This window comes from Gavialis gangeticus, unplaced genomic scaffold (assembly GCF_001723915.1).
Source record: "Gavialis gangeticus isolate Ggan-Ray unplaced genomic scaffold, GavGan_comp1, whole genome shotgun sequence".
Classification (NCBI taxonomy): Eukaryota; Metazoa; Chordata; order Crocodylia; family Gavialidae; genus Gavialis; species Gavialis gangeticus.
The window spans coordinates 74,738,553-74,750,979 of NW_017729029.1; the positions used below are offsets into that span (position 1 = coordinate 74,738,553).

General features: G+C 41.4%; 1 protein-coding gene across 8 annotated transcripts in view; it reads left to right on the forward strand.

Moving 5' to 3' along the window:
• Positions 1 to 12,427, forward strand: part of CLCN3 (chloride voltage-gated channel 3) — a 194,800-nt gene that overhangs the window by 145,927 nt on the left and 36,446 nt on the right. For all 8 annotated transcript variants that reach the window (XM_019521769.1, XM_019521774.1, XM_019521772.1 and 5 more), the window contains 4 exons: positions 5,201 to 5,358; positions 7,732 to 7,831; positions 10,928 to 11,115; positions 12,060 to 12,182. In XM_019521769.1, coding sequence (XP_019377314.1) covers positions 5,201 to 5,358; positions 7,732 to 7,831; positions 10,928 to 11,115; positions 12,060 to 12,182 — 569 coding nt within the window. The remainder of the gene's footprint in view (positions 1 to 5,200; positions 5,359 to 7,731; positions 7,832 to 10,927; positions 11,116 to 12,059; positions 12,183 to 12,427) is intronic.

The following is a 12,427-nucleotide window of genomic DNA, read 5'->3' on the forward strand; positions in this document are numbered from 1 at the left end:
ACTCCAAGATGAACAGGGGCCACCAATGTGGGGATGCGGTCAGGAAGGCTAACCACACCTTGTCATACATCCACCGATGCATCTCAAGCAGGTCCAAGGAGGTGATCCTCCCCCTCTAGGCAGCACTGGTCAGGCCATAGTTGGAGTACTGCGTCTGGTTCTGGGCACCACACTTCAGGAGGGATGTGGACAGCATGGAGAGGGTCCAGAGAAGGGCCACTCGCATGATCAGGGGGCAGCAGGGCAGGCCCTATGAGGAGAGGCTACGAGACCTGCACCTGTTCAGCCTCCACAAGAGAAGACTGAGAGGGGATCTGGTGGCTGTCTATAAACTGGCCAAGGGAGACCAGCAGGTAATGGGAGAGTCCCTGTTCCCCCGAGCACTACCAGGGGTAACAAGGAACAACGGCCATAAGTTGATGGAGAGTAGATTCAGGTTAGATATCAGGAGGCACTACTTCACAGTCAAGGCAGCTAGGATCTGGAACCAACTTCGAAGAGAAGTGGTGCTTGCTCCTACCCTGAGGGTCTTCAAAAGGAGGCTAGATAGACACTGCCGGGGTTGTTTGACCCCGGCATCCTTTACTACCCATGGCAGGGGGTCAGACTTGATTTGCTCAGGTCCCTTCCGACCCTACCTACTATGAAACTATAAGAAAAGGGGTATTCAATCTCAGCCCATGGGCCAGATCTTGCCCCCAGTACTGTGTCATCAGGCCCATGGGGCTCCTCATGAGCATGAAAATTTAGCTGCAGAAGAGCATTGGAACCATTCTCCAGCTGCCAAATTTCTGAAGCTATAAGGAGCCCCAGCCCAAGCATCTGTGTGCTACATGAGGTATGCAGGAGGCCAATCCCAGCACGTGGGCAGGGGGGCTGGTGCCAGACCAGAAGACCCGATCGTGGCATTCAGAGCTGAGCAGGGGGCATGTGGGGCCCAATCCTGGTACGTGGGGCTGGGTGGGAACAGTGCTAGGCCCCACGGCCTGATCCTGGTGTACAGGGCTGGGCAGGGGCAGTGTATAGCCCAGGGGTGGGCAATTATTTGGGCCCAAGGACCACATAGGGAGTTTTGATGAGCTCTTGTGGGCCTGGTTCCCTTCCCATGCCCCCTGTCTCCAACAACTCACAAAAACTCCTTGTGAGGCTTTGGGTTGGTGGGGAGCAGTGTTCGGGAGTGGGACAGGTGTGATCTGCTTCCTGCATGCCCTACCCTGTGTGGGGGAGGGGATGCAGGGGGTGTATGGGGGTGTGTGGAGTGGCTGTGTGGGAAGGCCTTGCCTGGAAGCCAGCTGGGGGTGCGGGGAGGTGGGGGACGCATGCAGCTGAGCTTGCCTGGCCAGTGGCTGTCCCTGCAGCACTCCATTTGTCCCGCCCAGGGTAGCCAGTGTCATGCTCCCACCCACACTTGCTAGCCCTGGCCCTAGCCCCAGCCAGGGCCCCAGCCACTGCACAGTTTCTGGTGGGGTTGTTCCTAGCATGGCTACAGCCAGCCAGGCTTGCATTGTCACTGGAAAGCGAGGGAAGCAGACCAGCACCCAACTGGTTGCAGCTGCATCAGAAGTTGTGTACTGGCTGGGCCTGGCAGGGCTGTTCTGTTTCCCTCGCCTCCAGGTTTGGCAGGAGCCCAGCGGCAGCAAGCAAGGAGCTCCTGTAAGTGTATTTAAGATGCAGGTTTGGTGTTTGCGAATATTTGAAACAGCGAATGCTGAACCCATGAATAGCAACTGTTTCCTGTATAAACCTTGTTGGTAAACCAGTTTGCAATTATCCCTGTCTTTCTTTTTAGTATGCAACCAGTTGTGTGATACTAATTTCATAGATTTCATAGGCATTTGGGCTGGAAGGACCCTGGAGGATCATTGAGTCCAGCCCCCTGCCCCAGGGGCAGGAAAGTCAGCAGGTATCATAGGATCCCAGCAAGATAAGCATCCAAATGTGTCTTGAAGGCGTTCCAAATGGGTGCTTCAACCGCCTCTGGCGGCAGTCTATTCCAAACCTTGAGGGCTCAGACAGTAAAGAAGTTCTTTCTTATGTCCAGCCTGAATCGGTCACAGTGGAGTTTGTGACCGTTCGATCTTGTCATCCCTTGGGGCACTCTGGTGAACAGATGTTCCCCCAGATCCTGATGAGCACCCCTGATAAACTTATAGGTGGCCACCAAACCACCCCTGAGCCTGAGCTTTTCCAGGCTCAAGAGTCCCATGGCGCTCGGCCTCTCATCATAAGGTCTGTTTTCCTGACCTCTGATCATGCGCGTGGCTTTCCTCTGCACCCTCTCAAGCTTCTCCACATCCTTTTTGAATTGTGGAGCCCAAAACTGGATGCAGTACTCCAGCTGCAGCCTCACCAAGGCCGAGTACAACAGGAGAATGATGTCCTGGGATTTGCTTGAGAAGCATCTATGGATGCAAGCCAGCTTTTTGCTCGCTATACTACTATAATCTACTATAACCTTGTGCTTCTTAAAGTTTGCTTTGTCAAATTTCCATCTAGTGTAATTGGTCATTGTAAAACACAAGCTTTCTCCTTTTTTAGGTGGATGAATAAAATGCATTTTGCCTGTAACATTATAGATTGCATGGTTTTGGGGGCAGAGATTTTGTCTTCCTCTATATATGCTCAATGCCTGTGGTATATTTAATGTTAATGTATATTACATAGAAACTCAGGGGAAAGTAGACTTCTCTTCCAGTTGCTAGTGGACTTTAATATCTTTAAATCTCCAAACTACATTGTTTCTGGCTGATCTGAGATATCTAGACTAGTGGATTGGCTGATGTTAGGATACTGGTGATAACTGTTTCCTTTCTGTCTAGGCCTTTCAGTGCACCCATTCCAGTGCACCAAACTTTGACACTTGGGCTGCGCTGAAAGAGAGAACCTACTTTAGGGAGATGAGCACTTTGAGTGCAAATTGGCTTTCCATGCTTGTGGGAGAACTGGTAATTGTGGTGCTGATCTAGAGCCCTTGGGAGAATCTGCAAGCCAACAGTCATGGTGTGATGGGGCTTTTTATGGGTATTTAGAACAAAGGTAGCCATGAGTGGCACAGGCAGCCTCTGTGTATAGCATGCAGAAGCAGACAAACAGCACAGTGGCAGATAGGCAAGAAACAGCAGAGTAGCAGATTGGGCAAGGGGAAGGGATCAGTGGCACTAAGGGAAGGTGCACGGCTGATTTGTGGCACACCTGCCAAAAAGTTTGGCCGCTACTGATATAGAAAAGCACTGCCACAAATTAAGCTTGCAACTCCTTTCTTTAAAGACCTTCTTTTAAACATGTAAAGCTCTTCTGTTGTCAACAGCGTGGAACTGGGTCTGCGATGTAAAAAGCATACAGGTGTCTGACACTCCAGATGTCAGCGTGGTAAATATTTCTTTTTGGGCATAGAAATGTTTGCCTTGGTATCAAAGTGACTACTTCTTTAATAAGGCCTCCTCTGCACATGCAGGTAAAGGTATGTAGAGGTCTAACTTCATAGCTGGTTGGAGCTTTTTATAATGTGATGGCTACTTTGCATGTGTAGCTGGTCTGAAGGTAATTGTGCAATGTGTAGAGGAGGCCTAAGTGAGATCAGGGTTATGTACCATTGTCCAGCCTAGAGGTATCAAATCTAGCTGGATCTAGCTCGCAAAGCTGTATTGTCTGACCTGTGGAGTTCTTGGAGGGGATGGGAATTCAAGAGTGGAGTGAGCAGGCAGCGGAGAACTGGCAGTGAGAACCCCCTTGGGGATGTGAGTTGGTGGCAGGGGACAAGAGACGGCTACATTAACCTCAGTTGCTGCCACTGCTACTCTCCCCGCCTCCATGTCCAGATGCATCCCATAAGAAAGAGTGAGTTTGACACTTCTGGTCTATGCAAGATACCAGTTTACACTCTTTAATCATAGTGTGTATACTTCCTTTATAAAAAGTGGTCTCTTTGTGACTGATCTTCACATATGGTAAAAGAATAATTTGTAGGGGATACAATGGGCAAGTTATATTTAGGACTAGTGTTTGGAAGAGGTTTATATCTAAGGCTAGAGACCTTTTTATAAAGTATTTCATCACAGAAACTGATCAAATAATAAGTTACTATATTTATGAGATATGGAAACTTTTTAAAAATCTTGATTATTTAAACAGGAGGTTGTTCTGCATACTCTCATTTTTACTCTTTACACTCTTAACTGGAAACAACAATGTCAGGGGACTGCCAGTGCTGCTAAATCAGCTACAAAGGGGAGTGAAGGAAGACTCCCAAACTCCATATGACTTGGGAGGTGAAAGGGCAACTTGCTTGGGGGACTTACACTTGGAGGACTTGTTTCAAGGCCATAAGCTGCCTTTTAGCAACTGGGTAACCCCCTGCTTTAATGATTTTTATGATTAAATTTCACAAAACAAAAGAATTTTAGATAACATGCCTGACCCCATCAATGCTTGTCTTTTTACAACCAGTTTCCTGTAATATTCCTTTATCTGTATTAACCCTTAAGATAGTGTTTGATTGGAAGTGAGAGCTGCTCTTTCTAGAGTCCATGAGTAACAGAGTGACTTGCAGACTTTGTTGCTAAATATTTAACTAATGGAAATATTAAGTCAACAGTACTGAAATTCAGCTTGCAGTTGAACACCAGGAACAAAACAATGGCAGTTATGTCAACAGGACTAAATAAAGTCTTTTGGACAAGAAAATACTCGATGGTAGGTGGTGGGGAGACTTTCCAAACATCTGTTCATAATTTTTACCTGCTTAAGGTAATGGTAATGCACAACATGCACATTTAAAATAACAAATGTGTTACCTTGTGATTAAGGCCAAATATAATACTTCAGGTTCAGGAACAGGCTTAGACTTCGACCACTAGCATAGTAAGGAATGATTATCTGCTTACAGGCTTTGCATGTTGCTGCAGCACAAAGGAATAGTAATTACAAACTAGCCAAAGTCTTATTCAAGGTATTGATCGTTCTTGGTTTCTTTAATCTTTTATGCAAACAGGTTTGATCAGAAGTGAAAAAGAAATGGCTGGAAAATGGCGGTGATTAAAAACCTAAGACAAAAAGGTCCATAAAAACCTGTATCTAAATAAATTATCCACATGGAAAGCACACCTACCATAATTTTATGTTGAGAATCGTAAAGAGGATTTTGCAGACATTTATTTCCTGTTACAGAGTTTAATTATTTCTTCTCCTTTATCTGCCCCAGGAACTCATTATACAATGACAAATGGAGGAAGCATTAACAGTTCAACGCATTTATTGGACCTCTTGGATGAACCCATACCTGGTGTTGGAACATACGATGACTTCCATACTATTGACTGGGTGCGGGAGAAGTGCAAAGACAGAGAAAGGCACAGACGGGTGCGTGAGATCAGTAACAATAATTGGAAGTTATTTTTTGTTGTGTATCGCACTAGGGTCTGATCCAGCCACAACTTTTAAATATGGGCATAGATCTAAAATAGTCACATTGCCCTCAGTAGCACTACTCACATTATTAGAGCTACCACCATGCTTACATGCACTGCAAGATTGGGGTCTCAATTAATGAGGTAGTATATTTTTCTGAAAGTGCAAATAAGGCTTTGTGTACCCAGAAAAGTTGTGTCCCTTTTTATTGTATTGGTATGTTTAAAGCTACCCTCAGTGTAGATGCACTTGTACATATTAAAGAGTTTATACTGACATAATTGTTTCTATATGGGAATAAGGCATTTTTATACTGGTGTAATTGCATCAATACTAGGTTGTAGTACTGGTTTACCTATTTAGGTAATAAAATTACATGCTCAACTGAAATAGATAAACCAGTGCAAACACTGTGTGCAGATCAGGCCTAAGAAATTGCTTTCCTTACTTTCCTTTATGAAAACACTTCCAAATCCTGAAATGTTCTTTTTTCTTTCCATACTGGTCTTTTCTAAAAATCTTCAAACTTCAGGACTCATTCAGGAAGGCACATGCAGAGCTTCTTAATCAGTGGGACTTACATGCTTTACAGGCCCATTACTCACTAATATACCAACTATTTGGGAGATCACTGTCAGGTTTTGGAATACCCACATTAAATTTACCTGTACAGGGAAAACAATTTGACAAGGTCAATTTATCGTTTTGTTTTGTTTTTTTCCCTGTTTTCTCATTATATTTTCCTGAACTATTTTAACTTACATAAAATGGTAGGTAGTTTAAAAATGAAAGGTAACTAAATTGAAAACTTCCTGGTACTAAACTAGTTGCCAGCAGGTCTCATGCAAGAAATTTTCTCCAAGTACAATGCCATGTAATTTGCTGCATCACTGTTATTTGTTTACCTTCTGCAAAAGCACAAATATCTGCTATTGTTGGCAGCAAAATACAAGGCCTTGTAGAGTGATCTGAGCTGCTCTGGCAAATCCTGCATTGTTTCAAAAAACTCTAATCCCAATCGTAACTGTTCTAGCCAGTGCTTCTCTCAGGTGCACAGATTTGTCTGCAGTAGTTCTGAGAACACGTACTCTGATTATATAGAGCTCATATGTTGCTTTTTGCCACCTTTGCCTTTAAATACTTTCTTCGCTAATTTGATGGCAAATAAGCAGTCGTTAATACAGCTTCCCAGAAATGGTGCAAATATACTGGCTAGCCTTAGTTTGTGGCTGTCACAGGATGGAATGCCAGAGCTGCCCAAATGCAGGCTGCATGGCTGCAAGTGATTTGGCCTAGAAAGAAATGAATATCGCTCAAAACTAGCAATGGTTTGTTTAGTGTACATTAGATTTGAGTGCATTATAGAAGTCTGTGTAGCTCAGAATTATTAGTCTTAGAAGAAGGAAAAAGGATACTGACCAGTCTGTAGAGATTTTTAAAAGATGCTTTGAAAATGTAATATATGTCTATAAACGATAAACATAAAGTATATTTACTTCATTTTAAAAGAACATTGCCAGTTTGAAATTTAATGATTGTGAAAAAAAGAGGGTGGGGGAGAGAGTAAAAAGAGTTTTACAGATTATCCATGTTTCTAAATCCCCTTTCCCATTTTTGTGTTATATTTTCTGTTTGTTACATATCTTTTCTTTCCTTTTGAATATAAGAGATCCTACAAGAACAGGAATTTTCCAAACAGGAAGAACAAGAAAAATAGTTTTGAAATCAAATTAAGTATGCATGAAATGCACTTAGACATACAAAGTAAATAAGCCCCCAAAACGGAGAGAATATTTTCAGTGGTAGTGGTTGTAAGCATCATTTGTAACAGTGGGAGGTAAAAATATCAGGCAGAAAAAAGAAATATATGGGTACTTGCAATCAAATTCACCAAAAATTAAATGTCCTTGAATTTAGTGGAATAATTTACTTCTAGCTTGGCTCTGTTAATCCATATTTATTCCTTGTTTCTAAAAATAATTTTCTGGTAACTTATTTCCGGTTTAACATATTATAAATTCACTTTCATTTTACAATAATTTATTCTAATAAAATGGACTATCATGTACATTGTACATTTTCTCTAAAGTTTATCCTCTGTTGTGCTTTGAATTATACAGATTCTTCTGTTCCTGCTTTTATTATCTTATACCTGAATTACCAGGTTGATCAAATATGTGTATGTAAATAATTAGAGAGGGAAAGTGCTTCTTAGTTTAAGGATGAGGATATCTGTGAGCTGCTTTCATCACAAGTCTGTAAATCATATCTTTAAGGTACTAATGGTCCAGTTCATAACACAAGACGATCCATTTCTATTTGCAGATTAACAGCAAGAAGAAAGAATCGGCCTGGGAGATGACAAAAAGTTTATGTGATGCCTGGTCAGGATGGCTAGTAGTTACACTAACTGGTTTGGCATCAGGTAAAGACAAATCAAAGGATCTCTTCTAGTGCTTACAATAGTGCACAACTACTTCTCTTTTCTAATTTTTTCTGATCTTTCAAACTTTCTACAGAGTGTGGGTTTTTGTCCTTATATTAAAACATGTATTGTTTTGTTCTTGTATCTGCCCAGTATTATAAATGTATGAATGGGGAGATGTTTATGTATAATACCAGAATAGGATCAAGATAAAAGCATAATCTCATTTGAAGTAGTAGTCAAGTAACTAATGTAGTTCTTGAAAAAGATTCCAGAGTTTGAAGATTAGAGACTGTTTCTATCCATGAAATAGGTGACCTCCTTGCCCCACTGAAATCAATGAGAGCCTTAGCTGGTAAGTAAACCTCCTCACACTGAACAAACTACAAACATAGTTGAATTTTGGCCTGGCACAATAACTTTCAGGCCTGAGGTGGATAGTCATTCTCCTAATTAATTCGTTTATAGCTCCTTCCATCTGAGACGATGAGGAAGAGCATCGTTATTGATTGTAAGGATGATTCTTCTGCTGTGGATTTCCCTCTCCTGCTAGGAATGTATAGAGTCTTCTTTATTCCAACCACATTTATTGATGTTTATGTTGATAGACTTTGATTACTTGTATTGAGTGAAATCTGGGCCTACTGAATAATCAGGTCATTGGGAACAGTGCTGTTGACTTCATTGGACCCAGGAATTCCCAGGGAAAGCCAGCAAATGTTACTAGCTGCTCTTAGTTCAATAAAAGATATGACCCTAAAAATTCCTTACCTCTTGCATAATTCCTGGACCATCACAGCTACAACAACAATCACTCTAACGCTACTACTATTATTCTCCTAGCAGCTTTACCAATATAAGTCCATTGTCTGTCTGTGGAGATGCATTCAATAAATCACTTTATTGAAAGTGTTTGTAATCAGTTTTGTTGCTATTAATGACTAACAAAAATCTGTTTTGTATCACTCTCCTCGGGTTTGCCCAAATGCAGGGGACCAGACTTAGTGACCTAGAAGGCCTGTGCCACTCTTAGGTTACTATGGAAAACTGTTTTAAACCATAAACTGGTGTGAGCATGAGCAATTTCCTACTAAACTGGTAACAGGAAAACCATGCTTTTGTAAAACTGCCATTTAGTCTCCCTTTCTAACCTGTTTCCTTGAGTTAGGTAATAATGGCTTATCAAAAACTTGTCTTGACTGCAATTTTTGACCTACCTTCACATCACAGAAGTCAGTCTTTAAGGGGCTGAGCTTGAGAAGTGCTGAGCATCTGTACTTCTCATTAACTTCAGTGTGAATTCTGGAGACTCAGAGCATCACAAGATCAGCTCATGTGTATGGGTTATCTCAGGCAGCATGTTTGAAATTCATTTGATGTATCATTTGTGCTTCACTAATATTTTTGGTAGTGTGAGAATGAATTATGCTATTAAATTTTATGTTTGGTCTTTTATGTTGAATATACAGTATTTGCTGACATATCACCAGGGATCTTGGTTTTCTGTTTAAAAATCACAAAACAAAAAAAGAGGACCCGGGGGAAGGGCAGCAGGGCAGGGAGCCTGAGCCCATGGCATGGCAGCTTGCACCCAGCCCACCCACAGATCTGGGGGGCCCAGGAGTGGGCACAGCAGCTGGGAGACAGCCCCGCCACCTGTGGCCCTGTCCTGCTCCCCACTTGGGCTCTACATCACATTCTGGCCCTGGGGCCCAAGACCCATGCACCTCCCAGCTGGGCAGCAGCCCCAGCCTGAGCCCCAGCCCTGCCCAAGGCCCTCCCTTCCTATGGGGGCCTCAATCCCCACCCCCACCAGATTTACCTGCAGGAGCTGCTCTTCAAGTGTGTGTGCATGTGCATATGCACATGGCACCCCCTGCCTATCTGCCCTCCTCCCACTCCCCCAGCCACTTGCAGGCTGGAACTCTGCCAACCTGCAGAGAGCTCTTTGCAGAAGTGGAAAATCTGCATGTTTATCCATTAATGAGAAATCCAAGTTTTTTTCGGTTAAAAGGGAAAATCCTCATATTTTTCCCCATTTTTCCATGGGGAACAGAAAACCCAGATTCCTGCATATCACACACACCTTTCCCTCAAAACTTAGCCTTCCAAAATTGTTTTTTTCTTAAGTAGGGAAGCTGATTTTTGTGTCCCAGAATAGCAGTTGTAGTATTTCTGTTCAAGCATCTGATGGGATCAGTTCACTTCCTGGCTTATTTACGTTAACGTTTATGTGATTTCCTGCTACTTGATCTTCTGTCAACAGGTATTAACAGCCAACTGTCCTTTTTTAATGGTTTCAATGTTCCACTAACCAAGCCATCCTTTCTTCCGCAGTTGTGCTAAAGAGTTTACAGTGTAGCTACTCCTGATCACTCTCCTATTTCACAATCTTCTTATTTCACAGACTTCTTATTTTTAGCTCTTTTCAAAATGCTTGATCTGCCCATGGAATCCAGTCTTCGGGAGCAGCTGAAGTTTCAGCTTTTGCCTGAGCTGTCAAGAGCTGTTGACAGTTCAGCTGTGAAAGGGTTAAAGATGTAGCTTTTGCCTGGTAGGAAAAGGGAGGGTGAGTAAACTAAAGAGCAGGATCTGCCCTTACTCAATGTGGCCATAAATCTGGGGAAAAAAATGTTTTTATCCATTCTGCCTTCCCAAAAACAAGGTGTGCGCCTTACTTGGGTGTTTGTGGTACGTAAGAAAATACAATAATAATTTCAGTGAATCATTTGAGTTACGTTTACATGTCAGCTATATCCTCTGTGTCTTTTTATGTATTTACTTTTTTGGACTGTTGAAAAACAGTATCTTAAATTATCATAGCTGATTTAACTAAGAAATTCTGTAATTTATTTGATACAGAATTTTAATGAAAAGACCTAGATCAGTTTAGTCCCTTGCAAACTGATTTCCATGGAGGGACTCAAATAGTATTTTACAGAAAATATTTGAAATATCCTCTTTACTTGTGCCTTTTCCTTTAGGTTTGTTTTTATGTATCAGTTAACTGCTGTTTTATGTCTGTTATATCAACAGATGTCAGTTTTTCTTGACTTTTTTAATTTCAGAAATCTAACACAACTGTTTGTACAACAGGGGCATTGGCTGGGTTAATAGATATTGCTGCTGATTGGATGACTGACTTAAAGGAAGGCATTTGCCTTAATGACTTGTGGTATAACCATGAGCAGTGTTGTTGGAGATCGGATGAGAACACGTTTGAAGAGAGAGACAAATGTCCAAAATGGAAAACATGGGCAGAACTAATAATTGGCCAAGCAGATGTAAGTAAAACCCTAGTGAAGAAAGGGCTGTAGCTCAGGATCAAGGAGTTGAACTAGGAACTTGAACATGTAGGTTGTATTATTAGTTGTCGGTGTTCTTTGGCTCTTATTTTGCTTGCCAAACCTGAATATGTTGTAATGGAGCATATACTGGCATCAAAGTGTATTTGCATTTACACTATTGAGGACAGCCATGCTAGTCAAGCTATGTCAACAAAACCTTCCCCTTGCGCTTTATAGTTTGATCGTCCAAGCTTTTATCAAAGCTATTTTTTGGTGAGGCTCAGTGGTAGCACAGAGATCTTCTTTATGGGCGGCTTTCAGCGTGAGGGTATTAATCTCTCTCTTTCGATTTTTCAGTCTCTAAAATTGGAAGCCGTAATAATTCATTAATACTTATGAGCTGCTCAGATGCTGCACTAATCAGCACAATAGAAATGCCTATAAATAAGTAAAGGGCTCATCTTCTAAAAGAGAACATGGCAATTTGTGTTCCTGATTGTGGTTATGTGTAAAAGTCCCCCAAAAACCAAGACTTGTTTTGTAATTAATAAAATTCTGAGTTGGTTTTGTTCATTATTTTTTAGCAGTATGCAGTTTAGGGAAAAAGAATGATGCCAGTAGATTTTACTAGCCTAAAGTTGCAAAAATTAACTGTGTTATCTATGACTCATTGATTTAATTGTTTCACTCTTGGTTTGATTGGTCTGATTTTGATATAGATCAAATAGATATTAGTCAAAACTTTTCTATACAATTTAGTCTAATGACTTTAACTTTTCAGACAAAGCTAATATTTGTTCATGGTAGTAATATTTGTTTTCATTAGACTGTATATGTAATTGTTTTTACCATAAGAGTCCTTCATGATTACTTTTGTTCAATGCATTTTGTTTACATATTAATGGAATTATATTGTGGGGTTTTTCTGCTTGTGTTTTTAGGGTCCAGGTTCATACATAATGAACTACATAATGTACATTTTCTGGGCTTTGAGCTTTGCTTTTCTAGCAGTTTCTTTTGTGAAGGTGTTTGCTCCTTATGCCTGTGGCTCTGGGATACCAGAGGTAGGATATGAAGAATTTCTATCTTTATGAATGTTTAATGCTAAGAAATGACTTGCTTCTGTTTGTACAAAAAATTCACCTACTATAATAAAGACATACTAAACCAATTCCAGCCACTGGTCAGTGATTCTAACTTAACTGAAACTAGATTCTAACTTAACTAAAAATAGATATCATTTAAGTTCCTCAAAAGAATGTGTGCTGTATACGCTTTACATGTGACTGATACTTTACCATAAAAAGTG